Source organism: Emys orbicularis, chromosome 15 (genome assembly GCF_028017835.1).
Source record: "Emys orbicularis isolate rEmyOrb1 chromosome 15, rEmyOrb1.hap1, whole genome shotgun sequence".
Lineage (NCBI taxonomy): Eukaryota > Metazoa > Chordata > Testudines > Emydidae > Emys > Emys orbicularis.
In genome coordinates this window covers 19,230,829-19,249,037 of record NC_088697.1, presented here as the reverse complement: position 1 = coordinate 19,249,037, position 18,209 = coordinate 19,230,829, and the positions used below count along the sequence as shown (strand labels likewise).

Here is an 18,209-nt window from a genome sequence, read left to right as displayed (position 1 = left end):
ATTCTTTACTGAGACAGCCGAACACACACAGCCTGTAATGATTGATAGCTGCCAGACTGCCTAATGCACCGGGTTGTCTTCTATCAGCATCACACCAGAGGGCTCCCTTGAAACCAGGCCTGTCCTGGAAAGTCACAGGACGGACTGCTGCCTGGGAGTCCAGCTCAGGATCTGAACTTACAGTTTGATCCTAGCTCCATGATGTGCCTGTACCACAGCCCCAGATCTGGCCTACCCGTCAGTTCTAAGTGAGTCCCCCTTCCCTGGCTCAGGAGCACAGCAGTTTTGGGAGGTAGTATCTCAGTAATCAGAGCAGTGCAGCTTCAGGGGACATATGGTCTTGCAGGCAAGGCACTGGACTGGGCTTCAGAGGATTTCCGTTCAATTCCCAGCTCTGCCACACACTCCCTGTGCGACCGTGGGCTATCACTTAATTACTCTGTGCCTCAGTTTCTCCTCTGTAAAATGGGGCTATTTATGCGACTATATTCATTAATGCTTGTGGGGTGCTCAGTGGCTATGGGGATGGGACTGTATACATACATATATGGACAGAGCCCACAACTTTTTCTTGTTTACTCTCTCTCCATCCCTGCCAGATCTGGTTAGTTCTCTCCTCACCTTCTTGACAGCCAGAACTGGAGCCATCAGTTACAGTCACCGAGAGTCAGACGCTGACCTCTCTCATTAATAGCTGCCAGTACCCTGAAGTTTAAAGAGATCCAGTCTGAGGGCATCTCACACACAAACAAAACAGAATTCGGCCAGGCACAAAGCCTCATGCTGCGGGGAGGGTTTAACAGGCTCGGGGCCTTTTCAGAAGGTTCTCACAAGAACCTAAGGCAGGGGTTGGGGTAACGTTTTTCTGATCCACCTGACAGAGATCAACTCAGGGCTTGACTGAGCTAGTATCTGGCAGCTCCAGAAATTTTCTGGGGTTAAGTTTCTTGCTCTTTTGTTTGCAGAGATAATATTCCAAATAAGAAATCATTAACTAGCTATCAGCATGTGTACCATCTATCTATCTATTGGGAATACTAGACATTTTTTCCCAAAACCTTTTTTCAACAATAACTGGCTTTTCGATGAAATGGAAATGTTCAAAAAAAAAAAAAAAACCACCCAAAACCAAACAAAAAAATCCCCTCCTTCCTTGTAAAAAAAAAAAAAATTGGTGGCTTTATTCCAGTTTTTTTATTAAAACAAAAAAATGTGATGACATTTTTGAGAAAGATGAAAAACGTAGTTTTTGTTAAAATTTTTATGTGGGGGGAAAAATCACTTCCCAACCAGCTCCTCTCCCTCTCTCTGTCTATCTCACTGGCTAGATAGATAGATGGATCGATTGAGATTTTCATATTGGGTTCTGAATTGATCGAGTGCTGTCCCTCTTCCGACAGGCAGGCAGGAAAGAATTCTCTTTCCAACAGCATCTCAGCAAGCCCCACTCTCAGTGCTGTGTGACGTTTCCTTACGCCCTCTAGTGATGGAAGTGCGACATCATTTTTGCTGACCTACCTACACACGCTCACCCTCACAGAAAAGCTGGAAATAGGGCCAAGAAAGAGATGCACTATGTAAACTGTCAGCGCTATTTTTCTCTATCTCCTCGTTCCTTTTGATTTATTTTTTAGCGTGTTTCCCCCAGGCTGTGCTGTTTGCTCGCGTCTGTTTCTTCTCCCTTCTCCAGTCGACAGCAGCCACAGGGCTTTCTGAGGGCAGCAGCAGCTGCCCTGCACTTCTCAGGCTGTGGCCAGCCTCAACCCCTGTTCCTTTGGGGGAGGTTGCAGAACTTAGCAGATGCAGCTGTGGAGCATCCAGCTACAACAGCTCTTCATGCAGAGGAGAATCAGATGGGTCTGGCAAGAGGAATGTCCTGTGACGGCAGGGGGCTGGTGTTAGGTCCAATCCTGCTGCCCTTATTCAGCCAAAACGCAGATTGACATTGACTGACGAGACCCATGGACTGCACTACTTATCAACAAGAGACCCGAGTGGCAGTCCAACTTGTTCACCTATTGTTATTGTGTAGGCTGCAAGGATCATGCAGTTCCCGTGCTGTTACACATCAGTTAAGTGAACCCCAAGCACTTCCTATGTAAATAGGAAGTGCTTCCATACTACTTTTGTCTTACAAAATAACCTATTGTCCTTTCAGTTCTTTACCACGTTGCTAAGCGTGTAAAATTCAGAGCTCCCAACAACCAACACTGCAAAGTTCAAACTCACCCAGTCCTTAGCATTAAGAAACAGGGCAAAGGCGATACAGCTGGTCCAGGTTGCATTTGCATAATGTGGCATTGCAATGGGATCTGGTACAAAGGCCAGGACTGGTTTGCTGCGTGGGGAGCTTGGAGAGGAATAATATATCGTTTTAGTCTTTATGTGCTACATTTTATAATCATCTTCCAAACGAACGAGCTGCAAGGCAGCTGTCCCAGCGAGCTCCCACCACGCAGTAGTGAGGCTGACACCCGTTTGGGAAGCGCCGGGAGGGATTAGCAGTGCAAAGACGGGGGCTGCACAGGGTTAAGCGGTGCCAATACCTGCCTTGAAACCACGGCGGCCATTGGAGGTGTGCAGCGCCCAGAGTGGGCTGGCATTTGTTACCATCCGTGTTATGTGGGGGGGAGAAGGGGCACAGGAGGATATTTAAATTAGTCTTTTGATTTCTGACAAGCTCCACTCAGTGACTCCTGCAGAGCAATAGTTCACCAAGAAGGGAGGCAGATGAAAATCAGCCTGTTAGTTTACAAACTGTTTTTCGCTGGCCTTCGGTTCTACTGGAACCAGGTATTGCAGTGATGTGAGTAATGTGTGCTGCTGCCCTCTGCTGGAGGGAATAGAAACTACACAGCTGTGGGTCTTAGGCCTTACAGTGCTAACTGCCTTTCTCCTCTATCTGAAGCAGTAGGAGCCTGTGCTTGTGAGGAGGGCACGCCTCCCAACATTTCAAGTGGCTTAAGCAGGCTGGGTCCTGCACCCATAGGCTAGGAGGCCTGGGGGGATGCAGAGCGAGCCCACCCCTCACTCACTGACCCACGGGGCTGGCTGGGCTCTGCTTCACGCTCCCTAATGAGCAGACAGTCAGGTCAAATTTGAGTGAGTGGTGTTGCAACCCTGAGTGCCAGGAGCCAGGTTGCAATGCCCGGAGTGGGGAGCCGAGCCTAGCCAGCCCCATGGGACAGAAGCCACTTCAAGCAGGACAGGGTGTTGTGTGGGTCAAAGGGGGACAGTCCCACGAAACCCAGGACTGTTGGGAGGTCTGGAAAGGGGGCTGCCTCTCTGTTTTCTGTGATCCATTCCGATATGTCAGTGCAATGGGTCTCTTCAATCCGATCTCAGGAGGGTTAACTTCAGTATATGCATGGGATCACTTGTCCTTAAAGGAACTGTCTTGTAAGCACCTGCAGAAGATTTGCTGCTTCTTACTGTGTGTGCAGACACAGAGCCAGACGCTGAAGCAGACCTGTCCAATGAGCAAAATCCCCCAAACAGCACTGAACCTACCGTGTGACTGTGGGGAATGTTATTGGCTTTAGCAGGGGTCTGGAAATCAGGACTCCTGGGCAACTGACTCCCTGTATGGCCTGCCTTGGGTGATACACCCACTCTCATTGTTGTCCTGGATTCCTGCTGGGGGTGGGGAGAGAGGAGAGGGACTGCCTGTTTATTGAGATACTCAGACAGAAGGTTCTGTAGAAGTGCAACCTATTGTTAATCTCAGCTGAGAATTCAGGGTTGCCAACTCTCACAGTTTTACTGAGAGTCTTGCAATATTTTGTGTGTTCATAACAGCTCGTGACCCTGGCGTCGCTCGGGTACATCAGAATCTCAGCTTTTGTTACACAGAAAAATGAGCTTCTTCTATCCCTTGGGGTTCTGGAGAAATGCTGGAAACCACAAACCCTAAAGGTGCAGAACCCAGACGTCAAAAAGAATTCCCAATGCAGTATTTTTACATTCTCGTCATTTTGGGTGTCCGGACTCTTGAGTTTTGAACACTGGGCGTTGACCAGTGCTGTGAGTTTCAAATCAGACCCCCATAATCTATAGGGGTCAGCTCTCCCCGGAAGGGAGCTGTCTCCTGTCCGAGCTGACAGCAGACATGCTGATCCTGTCCCTGGTCGGTACCTGCTTGCATTCCCCTTTCCCTATTTTGTGCTATTTGAATGAGTCACCTGACCTCAGACTTCAGCTCAGGAGCTAAAATTCCTTAGGTCGCACGTAACCATAACCTGTACGCTGTGGCTGTGGTATCCAGAGATGGCTCAACATGAGCATCCCCTCCTCCTCTTTTAATGCACTTGCCTAGCCCCTCGTTATGCTAATGGAAGTAACAGCTGTTAGCTTCAAAGCAAAGTCAGACCTGTACAATTACTAGGCAGTGAATAGGATGTGCCAGCCCCATGCTGTGTGTATGTGTGCGTGGATCACAGAAAAAAGGTACATTAGCTAATTAATTCTTTGTTCCGTTAAAGTTGTTATTAACACTGAGCTTATTGTGGAATTCACCCCAACAGTCATGTTTACACTTGATCCCAAGCAGAGAACAAGTGGCTGCTTCCTTCCAAGCTATGCAGCACCTTCCCCCGAAGGGGAGGAGGAGACGGTACAGCCTGCGGTTTAAAATCCCAGCTTTTCAAAAGTAATTTGACGTCAGGCAAGCCTGGTCCCAAAATGCACCGGGATGCACATGCAGTAGATTAGATTGGTTCATACTGGAGAATGCTCCTTGCAGAGACGCTATTGCAAAGACTTTAACACAGCAAGCGATTGTATGCAGAGCAGGGGGGCACGTGAAAACAATCACCCAGAGCAAGTGTACTAGGAGGCCTTCATAAACTTGTCTTGTCTTCGGGAGACAAACATGCCTCGTTGACAAGCCCACAGTGCGCTATGTGAATACACAAGCACATCGCCGGGGCCAGAGCAGAGCTCCCAAATCCTGATTCTGCCTAGCAGTACTTGAGATACTCGGGGAGAGAGGGTGGAGCTGGCAAGATTCATTCAAAATTAGCCCCTTTTTAGTTAGCACTATGGGGTTTCTTGCACTTTCTCTGAAGCATCTGGGACTGACCCCCCACTTGGAGACAGGATACTGGATTAGGGGGTCTGATCCAGCCTGGCAGTTCCAAAGGAGCAGGTGGTAATACTTGTACTCACACTCAGTAGCACCTCACTGCACAAGCAGTGCCATAGAAATCAATCAGAAAGGTGCTATACCACAGGAGCAATGTTATTATTGATTATCTGTATTGTGATAGCACCTAGAAGCCCAGTTGTGGCCCACGACCCCGCTATGCTAGGCGCTGTACAAACACACAACACAAAGATGGTCCCTGCCCGTAAAGAGCTGACACTTGAAGCATGGTATCAAACCTGGCCCTAGGTTAGCACGTAGTTTTCAGACCCATCCTGATGCATGTGTTGCTCATAAGGTTTTAGGAAGAGTTTAGCTGGGTAATTTTCAGCGTTTGGGTTGTACAAGGACTTTGACCTGGACTGTTTGCTTTTCCATGCTCCTGGTGCGTGGTGAGCACCTAATTCACAAGTTTCTGCTCCCAGACTATGTGTATACAGGAGAATTGTAGCCGGCTCGCTTCCCTAGGCAAATTGTCGACCAGAGAATTGTCTGTGCTAAAGAGCAGAGAGCCATCAGGATTTGTGGATGTTTCCATATGTAGCCAGAGACCAACTGTGTTCTCAGGGAGACAGTGTGTTGTCTAGTGGGACCTTGGGCAAGTCTTTGTGCCTCTGTTTCCCCTCCTACTTTTTGCCTGTCTCGTCTATTTAGATAGCAAGCTCTATGGGACAGAGGCTGTCTTTTACTCCGTGTCTGGGGCTCTGATCTCAATTGAGGTCTCTAGGTGCCATTGTCATTGTGCTAATAATAATAATTCCCACAAATTTCAAATACTCTGACCTCATAAGTCTCAGAGCACTGAACATCCCACTCCCCTTCAGAACCACCCCCGCCTACCAATGAATCTTTGTCCTGGGAGCGTATCTTCAGCCCTTTCCATGCCAATAGGGCCTCCAGAGATGCTTGCTCAAAGTCTCACTTCATCTGTTTAGATATATATATTTACTCCTTGAAATCCACAGAGGCTGATATATTTGTACATTTCCACTCCAGCAGCCATGCGGCCTCTTCCCATTAGCGAGCATCTGGGATGATTCCGTTAATACTTTTTTCAAAAGAAAAGGCATGTTGCACAAATTGATAAATAATGTGATGCAAAAAAAAAAGGCAATCAGAATTAATTAGAGGGAGGTGGTTGTTTTTCTCTCTCCACTTTCAGGAGCTGGCTTCTCCCCAGGGAACTCTGCTATTCAGAGAAATATTGATAATAATTAAGGACATCTCTGATTGCAGCAGCGACTTGCTAGTTAGTGGCCAAGAATGTTCAGGGACATCCTTTTTATGTCTTGTTCAAAGGATGGCTTCTCTAGCAGCCCTGTGTCCTAGCACTCGGCTGGGTGTAACAGGTGGGGGGGAGCTGAGCCAGCCCTGAGTACAGGATGAGCTGCACCTGGGTTGAATCAGGTGCTCCCAGGCAGCAGCTGGGGGCTGGGGCAGTGAAGCTGTAGGAGAACAGGGCCTCCTGCACTGGTCCCTGAGGAAGGAACAGTCTCTCAGGTAGGAGGGATTCTGTCTAACTGAAGCTGGGGTGGAAGGTTATGTCTGTGTTTGCTTGAGAACTTTGTTAATTTAATAAAAAGCCAGCCCCAAAGAAGGACTGTGGAGTTTGGTGAAGGGGAAAACAGGCCCAGGGCACAGCAGAAGCATCCCTGGCCACTAGCAGATGCTTGGGTGGTGGCCAGCCCTGTTACATGTGGGATACTAATTCAGTCCTGATCTGGCAAACATTTATGGGTCTGAGTAACTGTACACATGCATGTAGCCCCATTGCCAACTCACATGTGTAAGAGTTTGCAGGGCTGGGGTCCAAGCAGGAAGACCTCTAACTAATCAGTTAATTTATGATGGTGCCAAAAGCATGGTCCCTGTACAATATGCATTTCCTTTTTAGTCATTTCTTCAGATGTGTCTTAAAATGTGCCTCTCCAAAGCTTGCTCTTTCTTCTCCCTGGCTCTGCAGACCATGGAGATCCTTGGCTGCTTTCACAAGTTGCCCCAGTCCCTTTCGGTCAGGGGCATATTGTTCCCCTTGGTGGTAATTCACATTGACGGTCTGTCTACACGGCAGGCAAGGGATGTGATTGCAGCTTTGATAGACATACCCGAGCTAGCCTCAAAGCTAACGTGAGTAACAATAGCCGTGTTGTGTCTCTGCACAGTTACCTCAAATCTACCAAAGAGGAGGGATGATACTGAGCAAGGGCTCTTAAGACATTCTATTCAGGATATGTGATTGCAGCATGCGTAGATACACTTGAATTAGCATTGCTACGGCTAGATCAGTGCTAGCTTGAGAATCAGTGCAGTGTAGCTGCAGCATCGGAGCAGTGATGCAGGCTAAGCTCCGGAGTACAATACAGCGCCACCCAGGGCTGGGCCCTTTACACTCCTGAAGCCCTAAAAGGCCATGTGTCCTGCACAAAGGGGATGTCTCTTTACAGGAGCTCAATGCTGTTCAATAGAATGCCATACTCACTCCATAATTGTGCATTTCTGTGAGGGTATTATGTCTGCACCTCTGTATGTATGGGTTTGCATGTATGTTGTGCACGTGCTTCTGTGTATGCAGGAGCATGTATGTATGTGCATATGTGTGCAGGTGTATGTCTGTGCATGCACTTGTGTGTGTGCACATATGTACCCAGGCTCGTGTATTCGTGCATATGTGTGTCAGTAGGTGCATGCGTGTGAATGCATGTGTAAATGTAAACACCCGCATTTGTGTAGGTGCAGAGTATTCCAGCTCAGCCAGCAGTAAGTCACAAAGTCATCCTGTGATAAGTCCTTTTCATTTTTGTTTTTTTAATTTTTTCAGACCCTTAATAGTTAATTCCATTCCCCGTGCTGCCAAAAAACCCAACCCCTTCCTATTTTTATCTCCAGGTTCATCACAAAAGGCTCATACTTCCACCCTCTCCATGATTAAAAATTAGGAGACCAAATTCTATAGTGGTGTCTTATAATAATAACCAAATCTTGGGAGTGCAATGGATGAATAATGGATCACGGCTCTGTCTTAAAGGCTTCTCGCTCTCTTTTCTGTGCCGGAGTTTGAATGGCAAAGTAATGAGTCCTTCCTCATTTCATAAAAGTTACAGATGTTGAGAGCCACTGCTGATTTCTATTCATCAGGTCCGCCCCTCCCCAACCAGATCTCCTGGTTAATGAGCCGGGAGCCAATCAATAATTCATGGCTACATGAATAACCGGGGGATGATAACCGCTTATTTGGGAAGATGTAATCAGGACCCATTCTCTCTCTCTCTCTCTTTTTCTCTCTGCTTCTTATCTCCTTATCAGCTCCCTGTGACTCACTGCTAATCCAATAGACTGAAGCAGGAGCAGAACAATAGGTTAGAAAACAAGGCACTTACAGTATGTGGGAGAAAAGCAGTTCCATGCTTAGGTGTGTTTTTCTCCCTCCCTCCCCTGCAATGACCTAGGTCCTTTTGTCAGGCAGCTCAGAGACCAGATGGGCCACGTGAAGAGAATATGATTAGAACACAAGGCTGCTAAAAAGTTTTCAAATCTCCCAGGATTGGCCTTGTACAGACATCAATGGGGAATATTAAGTGTCTGCATGTGACAGGTCCCTCATTTCACCCTGCAAGCTTCCTATAGGAAAGGGGGGGGGGGGGGGTTCTGTTCCAGAAGAACAGACTAGAGGAAACCTCCTTGCCTAAAAATGCCTTAGGTGTCTCCTTCACTCCACAGCTTTTTAGGATGATGGGAGCCACAGAAAGTCACAGCTAGATATAAAGCATCCCCTGACCTGTACAGGTGAGGAATCATGGATGTGATCCACAAAGCAATTTGGGTACCTAAACTCCAGATTTAGGCATCTAAGTCCCTGTGCGTGGCACCACCGTGAGCCACAAAACTCCTGCCTGGCTCAGCTAACCCTGTAGGTGCCTAAATTCACTTGGCATCTGCCTTTCCACTGCAAAAGTTCCCTCACTGCTTACATTTTAGCCCTCAGCCATGAACCCTGCTGCCCACTCTAGGCCAGCCGTCAGCTATCCCATCTGTAAAAGGAGGAATGATACTTATGTCAGCTTTAATAGACATTTTGTAACTTTTGTAAGCCCAAATTCATTACAGCAAGTCAGACCCTTTGAAATACTCACCTGAAAGATGCTACAGAAGAGTTAAATGATGATGATGATTATTATTTATTATTATTACTATTGTTCCAGTTAGGGGTGAGGATTGTGGCTGTAATTTAAATTGCTGGTGATTTCTAAGTCCTTGTTTCCTCCCCCTGGAAGAAAACCTGTCTTCGGGCTGTTTGTGTGTTCCATGAACCTCCGCGAGATCTCAGCACGTTCCCTGTATGATCCACAGCGAGAGCAAGTGACCACACAGGGATTGTTCATGTACAGTCTCATTCCCATGCGGTCCCATTTCTATGGTACTGTATGTCTCTGCACACACCTGGAATCCCTGGAGTAGCTGGAGAATGTGGATCCCTGTAGAAGGAGAGGCATGAACTGTAAGGAGAGGTAGTTCAAATCTAAACCCCAGAGCCCCTAAACTTGGCATCCGTTTGAATAGGGAGCCAGTTTGGAACTTCGCCAATGAGCCGCCCTAAACCCCAAGAGATGCTGGTTGAAATTTGGGATAGTTCAGGTATGTGGCTCTGACAGCCCAGTCCAATCTGCGGACATAAGGCGTGTGTGTAATGCGGTGCGTATTCACTGTCTGTATGCAGAAGTGTGTGTGTGTGACTGTCTCAGGCTGGTTAGCCTTTAAGGCAGGGGTGGGCAAACTTTTTGGCCTGAGGGCCGCATCGGGTTTCAGAAATTGTATGGAGGGCTGGTAAGGGGAGGCTGTGCCTCCCTCAAACAGCAAGGCATGGCCTGGCCCCTGCCCCCTATCTGACCCCCCCGCTTCTCACCCCTGACGGCCCCCTGGCATCCCTGCCCCATCCACCCCCCCTGCTGTCTGTCCCCTAACCGCCCCCAGACCTCCTGCCCCTAACTGCTCCCCGCCACCCCATCCAACCCCCCCTCCTTCTTGACTGCCCCAACCCCCGCCCCATCCAACCACCCCTTCTCCCTGTCCCCTGACTGCCCCCCACCACCCCATCCAACCCCCCTCTCCTTCCTGACTAACCCCCCCGGGATCCCGCCCCATCCAACCACCCTGTTCCCCACCCTCTGACTGCCCCCACCCCTATCCACATCCCCGGCCCCTGACCACCACCCTGCCCTCTATCCAACCCCCCTCCACCATTCCCTGCCCCCTTACTGCTCTGCCTGGAGCACCGGTGGCTGGCAGTGTGGCTGCACCAGGACAGGCAGCCACGCTGCCTGGCTGGAGCCAGCCACGCACCGCGCAGCACAGAGCACCAGGGCAGGCCGGACTCTGCAGCTGCACTACCCCAGGAGATCGCAGCCCAGAGCATTGCGCCCGTGGCGCAGTGAGATGAGGCTGCGTGGGAAGGGAGACAGCGGGGGAGGGGCCGGGGGTTAGCCTCCCGGGCCAGGAGCTCAGGGGCCGGGCAGAATGGGCCCACGGGCCGTAGTTTGCCCACCTCTGCTTTAAGGCTTAACGTAGTTATTAGACCCAGCTGGGGATTTCCATAAAGAGCTGGGCTCAGACCTGGAGGAGAGTGTGGGAGAGAGCCCTGTCTGAAGCAGCCTGGAAGAAGAAAGGGGAGAGGAGCAGACAGGCTACGGCCAGCGTGAGCTGGAACGAGAGCCTGACCAGAGGCAGGCACCCTGCTGAGCAGCAGCCTGTCTGAACCCCTGGGTGAGGAGAGTGCCAACCTAGACAGTGGGGTTGTGGGAGGCATAGGAGCCTGGGGCTAGGCCCGGGGACAAACCATAGCGGCTGAGGTGTGCCGGTGAGGAAAGGCGGCTGGCTCAGCTCGGCTGGGCTGAAGGTTCAGTTGTTTTGAGTATTCTGTTGTCCTTTGTTAAAGGACTTTGTGGCCCTGGAAGGGACAGGACTCTATGAAGTTATCTGGCTGGAGGGCCAGGACACTCCTACGCCTGGAATTGGCTAAAGAACAGTGTGGGTGGGTGGGTGGGGGGGAAACTGAGGCAAAAGTTGCTGCAGTGCCACAGCCAGACAGGAGGGGCGTGTTGGCGGGAGCAACTTGGCCACAGTAACCAATTCTGAGGTGTTGAGGAGCATGTTGGGGACCTTAGCCCCGTGGTAGAGAAGACTGCTGAGTACCTTCTTCTCAGCCCAAACGTACAGGAAGCCCAGGCGCCGAAGCAGAGACGCCCATGTGGGTGCCAGACAGGGCTCAGTCCGCTTCAAACGTTCGTGGTCACATTGTTCAACTGGTGCCCACTAGCTCCCAGAGTGGGTCATAGCTACCCCCCCCACCCCCAGCACAGTGAGCTCTCCTGTGTAACTGAGCAGCTTCCCTGCAACAGCATCTGCTCCCCAAGGCATGGAGGTGGGGATGGCATTCACCGTCCACTCTGCCTGTCCAGTGGAGAAGGAATCTTACGTCCCATCTTCCCTCCAGACATCTGCTGGGTGAGGCAATGACTCCCTTTCCTGTCGGTCTATTGATGGATCTGCCATCACCGCGGCATCTGAGCACCTTTCTGTCTTGTTCTAAATAAATCTTCTACTTGGGCCCAGGGAACAGCATAATCCTCCCCACCACGCACACGCTCCCATCCTCAAGCCCTGCCTGTCATAAGGGACTTCAAGCCAAATCCAAGTGCCATCTGAAATATGGTGGGGTCCATTTGCAATGAGAGGGCATTCAGTGCTCTTTGTGGCGTGAGCCGCCTTTCCGATAAGCCCTGCTAGATGTCGGTTTGGAGCTGGGCAAAGGTGCTGGATTAGCAGCCGTGGAGAGCAAAGAACTCTGGTTATCTCCCCAGAGCAGGTCCAGGACATGGCGCACCTGGTCGATGCACCCAATACCTGAGCTGAGAGCCGCGAAACGCCATCTCACCCCCACACATGCGAGAGAGAGGGCAGTTCAGGGTCGATGGCCCATTCAGTTCTTGGCCTCTGGGCTGAAATCTCCAATTAGTGCCAATGTGCTGGTGGTGTTGGGAGATGCAGAGCTGGCCTGAGCCCCATGACGCTCGTGTCACTGCGGCCAGCAGATGGGAACAACCTCCAGCTGCCCCCTGTCTGCCTCTGCCCAGTTTCCATCTCTGCTCAGAGAGGATTCCCAGCTCCAGAAATGGACGAATCCCTGTTGTGTGTGATACAGAGCTAGGCTGGGGCCCCTAATGAGAGGCACCCTTCGTAGCAGGCTGTCAGGCTATGACAGCTTGATTGATGGGAATTTCAAAGGAAGGCTGAGATCTGAAACGTCTCCTTGACACCCACAGCAAAATCTTTCTTCAGAGGGAGATGCTTGAAAAAAACCCTTCAAACGAATGCCAAATGAGGGCGTCTCCTTCTGGCTGTGTGGGACCTGGCAACCCGACGCGTAACGAGAGGCAGAGAAGAGGCGGCAGTAACTTTGTCACATTAAACCGACAGAGAAACCATAAATACAGTACCACTCCCCTTCCCCGTGACTGGACTCTGCTCAGGGCTGCCTGCATCCACTTCCCCTCCTCAAATTCATTTGCCAGCATGATGTAAATTTTGTTTTGATTAGTCCAGCCATGCTGTGTGACCTACAGCTGCTTACGCTATAAGCCCCACACTCCTAGCAGCTCTCTGCACATAGGGAAATGTCTTTAGGATGGCACAGGACCCACCTCAGTCCTGGCACAAATGGCTGTGCCCCTCATTGATGTTTATGGGAATTGCGCCTGCTCACGCCACTGTCAGATCGGGACCATGATGTCTGGCGATCTGCGTGGAGGCTATTTGGCAAGTTTCTGGCTGAGGAGGAGCCAGCGCAAATCACTTTATACACCCCTGCCTCCCCATACCCCAGTGCAGCATGTTAGTTTGCAGAAAGGAAGGATGCCCCAGGAGTTAGGGCAGCAGCCTAGAACTTGGCAAGCTGCGTTCAAGTTCCTGATCTGGTGCAAACTTCCTGTTTGACCTTTGTCAAGTCACTTAGTCACTCTGTGCCTCAGTTTGCCACCTGTAAACAGGGATAACAGCACTTCCCTGTCTCACAGGGGCATGTGAGGAGACATACATAGAAGACACTGAGGTACTTGACTACTAGGTTAATGGAGGCCTTCGGGTGCTTTAGATAGAACATACTTCTTGCTATAACCAGTCTATAACCAAATCCCCATATTCCAGCCCTCTCAGTCTGTGGGGCATTTGAAATCTGAATGTAGAGATGAATTTTCCAGACCCCTGTCCATCACTCTAATGGGCTGAACCAAAACACTAGTTCTGAACACTCACCACACACTTTGCCGTGCTTAAAATCCACATCCAGATTAGCCCCTGGCTACTAGATACCATGGCGCTGAGTGAAGTATAAACACCCAGAAGTGTAAAGCGATCTTAATTTTGTGCCATGAGAAAAGTTACTCTGTGTACTGGCACTGGGGGCTAGGGGGACACAGTCTTAGACAGCTGGTATAAACTCCTGTGGACCTGATCCTCAATGGGTGTAAATTGGTGTAGTTCCATTGACTTTGACAAAGTAACATTGATTCATACCATATCAACTGAGGATCTCGTCCCTGCTCAGACAGAAATGTTGGGCCAGATGAATTTCTGGCCCATCTCCACTGACTGCAGTGAATTTGCAGCTAGGGATGAATTTGGCCCATAGTCTGATTATAAGAAGTCATTTCTCCTTGTCAGTGTGTAAAATGGACTGAAATTGTGTCTGCTCGCTGCTCTTGTCTGTTCTATTAGACCGAGCACCTTGCATTGCTTCGCTCGTATCGCTCTTGAATGCAGTACGCTAGATTGGATGACAGTTCTTTCCCTGGGGCCCTCATAAAATGAGCGTTGTGTGTCTCACTAGGTGAGCGCAGTCAGCAACATCATAAATAAATAAATGGGGAAAACATGTTGGTGTTGGTTCCAGCATTTTGAGCCATTTGAGGCACGGTTGTTAATAAAGGTTTCAACACAGCCCCTCTTCTCTGCCAAATCCCCTCGTGACCGCTTAAACTCCTGCAAGTACCCCAGACCCATTGTGATCTAGCAAACCAATCTCAGGTGCAAATAGCCATCTCTTCCCTGAGATCACACAGCTGTTATTCCAAATTTCAAGTGGATGAGCCTCCGTAAACCTTTAACAGTTAACATATTAGCCATTTCCAAGCACATGCCTCCTTCTCTGTCTGGCTGCGAAGACCTCAAGCTGCCAGGATCGAACTCTCTGGGAAGTTAAAATATTCATTTATATAAAAACTAGACACCGTTACTGCATACACTCACCAAGCCCCAGATCCCCACAGCATCAGGTGCTCTGCAACCCCCTCCCTCCCTTTCCACCCCCTTCCTGCAGGCTGGGCATTAATCAGGCTTTTAAAGATAAGTTAAGGGGGAAAAGACTCCACATTTGCCAGCACAGCGCTGGGTTTTCAGTGGCCAGTCCTTCGGGTTTCACATCTTGTTCTTTCTAGGTCATGCTTCTAAACTGCCCTTCGTGCGTTTAGAAGCCACCTGAGTGTGGTATGTCTAGTTCTGGAAGTGGTATGTCTTTGTTTTCTGCGTGCTGCCCTTTCAATTTCTAAGAACTCTTCCTGCAGGCAGAGGTTAGCAGCCATTTTGTTCTCAGAGTTGTTGCAGACTGTTACCGAGGAGCTGCACACACTGTGCTCTCTCCTTTCTTGTTAGGCTGAAAGTGCATGTGCTGCTCTTTTGTTTTGTAGCATAAGGTCATGGACTTATCCAAGCAACCTCATAGACCTTTGTCATTCTTTCTTGTTTTATCTCTGTCTCCCTCCTTTCTGTGTTGCTTTCATCCCAGCCTCTTTCCTTCTGGCTCCTGTTTTGTATGAGAGCCTTCTCCTCTGCTAACTCACGCTTTCCTGCATCTCACCATGCAATCAATTCTTCATCTCATTTCAAATCTCCACTTAAAACTTATCCCTTGTCTCCTTTGTCTATGCCTCTTAAATATCAGTCTGGCGGTGCTGACAGTCTGCAGGCACAGACTTTGCAAGCAAAGGGTAGCTTGGCTGAAGCTTATAAACTGCATTCTTTCTCCTGTCTGATTTCTTTGCAGTTCCTCCAGATGACCCAGTAATTACTGGGGGCCCGGTCATTAGCCTGAGAGCTGGGGATCCCCTGAACCTGACCTGCCATGCCGACAATGCCAAACCAGCAGCCTCCATCATCTGGATGCGGAATGGAGAAGTGATAAACGGAGCCACCTACTCCAAGGTCAGGCGGGGTGGAGTTTGGGAGGGTGCCGGGGACGTGGAACTGCTCTTTTGCTCACCTCGCAGAGGTGTCCAGAGTGGAACTGTGGCTCTTCTTATGCATCAGGGCCATATCCTCACCTGGTGTCAATTGGCATAACCCCATTGACTCAGTGGTGCTGTGTTGACTTACACCAGCAGATGATCTGGCCCCAAGTTTCTCGGTGCTCTGCCCTTAGGCTGACTTAGACTTACCCAGTTATTAACGTGTGACCTTACATGTCATCTCTGAACATGGCTTACTGGAGTGAACGCAACTGCCCTGCCAAGGGGCCAGCGGGGAGGAGTGGGGCAAGAAAAGCAGCTGTCAGAAGGGTGTAAGAAACTGCAACAGTCGAGGGCGGGCTCAGCTCTGAATTTGACTTATTGGCTACCTCCAGCCCAGAGAGCTCCATGCTCTGCCTCTCAGCAGTGCTGAGCAGGTCATCCATTCGATGTGCTCCTCACCAGGTATCTAAAAGCACAGTGGCCCAATCCCCAAAGCTATACAGGCGCCTAACTCCCTTCGATTTCAGCCTGAGTTGTCCTTCGGGAAGTGCAAATGCGCCAGTGGAAGGTCGCCACCTATCGGAACACAACCTCTCTCTGATGCAGCCCTGAGGCCAGAACTGGCCACAGGAGTGGCAGGCTCTGGGTCCAAACTGGCTAGAACAGATCGCTCTCTCAGTGATGTTAAGAAGCTGGTTGGCCAGGGCAATTTGGAGGAAATGAGTCTCTCGGGAGGGAAGGGGATTGTCTCTCTTGTGGCCTGAATAGCACATCAAATTGAACAAGTTCAGCAGCAACCTTTGGCAAGCGGAGAACAAAAGGTTCCTCTCTTAGCAGTTATGCTGGTGACACTGTGAGCCGTGGCTTGGAATTATTGTACGCTTGGATTGACAAGATTTCACTAAGAAGTGAAACAGAGAAAGGGTGGTTCCAGGTGGCTGAATGCAGCTCCAGGAGCCCAGAGGTGTGGGGTTCTACTTTCAGCTCTGTCCTTTGTTCCACGGGGTAGTTTGTGGCACCTAGTCCCAGGTTCCTGATCTCTAAAATGGGGTGACCGTAAATACCTACAGCTCTGTGGGGGGATGGGTTGTATTAGTTAAAATGACTTGAAGATGTAGGAAAGTGCTCAGTGTTAGTGCGACTTGGTTCTGAAACATGGCTCATATGTTTGAACAGCTTTTACTGCAGTAATATAGAATCAAGGGGTCAGAAGGGACCGCAAAGGTCATCTGGTCTAACCCCCTGCCAAGCTGCAGGATTTATTGTGTCTAACCCATCCAAGGCAGTGGTCTGTGGTAACTTCGCTAGTCATCCAGTCACGTGTTGTTTTTTGTGAGAAGACTGAAGCAAAGTAGGCACTGAGCAGCTCTGCCTTCCTATCCTCTTCTGTTTCCAGCTCACCTTCTGCACTGAGCAGCAGACCCACACCACCCTTGAGCTTTCTCTTTTTGTCTGACATATATTTGTACAACCCCTTCCTGTTGTCTCTAACATTCCTTGGCAGTTCTTTGCCTTGGCTTTCCTGATTTTGGTCCCCACATTCTTTCGCTATTCCCATGTATGCTTCCTTGGTGACATGCCCCTCCTTCCACTTCTTGCATGTATCCCTTTTGGTTTTTAGATAGCTGAAAAGCTCCTTGTGCAGCCGCATTGGCCTCCTGTGGCTCTTATATTTCCTCTGCGTTGGAAAGGTAGAAAGGTACAGAGCCAAACTCAACCCTGGTGCAATTCAGGAGTCGCCTCAGGGATCACAGTGCTGCCTATACCTATAGGTATCTCTTCTCCCAAGACCAAATTATTTTACTATTTATTTTTACTGTTTCACTTCATTGTGGCACACCAGTAATGACTCCACAGTTAAGCCTACAAAACAATTCTTTTTCCATTATAATCCTGTTTTTAAAGTCCTTCTAGCTCCTTGGACAAAGCTGATTTCCAGCTGAATTTGCTCATGCATATTCTCTAGGAAAAAGCTCTTGCATCCAAGTGGTGTGATTGTGTGGAAGGACAAGTCTGGGGTTTGGGGCCTGTCCATCGATTTCAGTGGGATCTGGCCTGAAGTCATGATGCTTTTGATCAGTAAAAGGAGCCATCAGGTTCAGGTCCACGCTCAGAACCTGCCATCTCACAGCAGCCACCATTTCAACTGCATAGCTGAAGGCTTTGTCTTGATTATGAGCTCTGCCATTGGCCACCAGTTGGGATGCGATAGAGCTTGCTGTAACTGGGTGTAACTCTTGTCCCAACTAGAATCTCCCCTCAATCTTGTAATAGTTTGCTAGGCTTTGAGACTGGGCTTTGTGAAATACAATTTGGAAAGTTTCTTTCCATCGCTCTTGCCTGGTTTGATCTAGAAGAGCTCTACTTTTTCAATAACCTGCTCGTTCTTGGTGGATTTAGATTCCTGGTATAGTCTGGTTGCATCAGATGACCATCCAGGAATGAATTGTTGATGAAATCCCCGAGGTATAGTTGTTGGTTTTTTGCAGTGGCCAGAGCTTTAAGGCAAAAAACTTGATAGATGGGACTGATGCTTCAGACATACAGAAGCTGCAGGTTGATTGTCAACGCCCCTCCTATAGCCTTCCTCCGTCTTGATGAGGGGAGTAGATAGACACACATGCCTTTTTGGCTGGTTGAAGCAAGTCCAAGGTGAAAAAATAAGTATAGCTACATTTCTAAATGAAAAGTCAAAATATTTTGTTTCAAAATGGTTGAAATGAACTCTTATGACTTTTCCTCAGGGGAAAAAATAATTTTGTTTTTGGCCAAAACAAATTGCCAAATTCAAC

At 49.2% G+C, this 18,209-nt stretch overlaps 1 protein-coding gene across 1 annotated transcript in view; it reads left to right on the top strand.

The window, feature by feature from the left end:
• KIRREL3 (kirre like nephrin family adhesion molecule 3) overlaps window positions 1–18,209 on the top strand; it is a 312,230-nt gene that overhangs the window by 109,629 nt on the left and 184,392 nt on the right. The window contains exon 4 of the mRNA XM_065417046.1: window positions 15,234–15,391. Coding sequence (XP_065273118.1) covers window positions 15,234–15,391 — 158 coding nt within the window. The remainder of the gene's footprint in view (window positions 1–15,233; window positions 15,392–18,209) is intronic.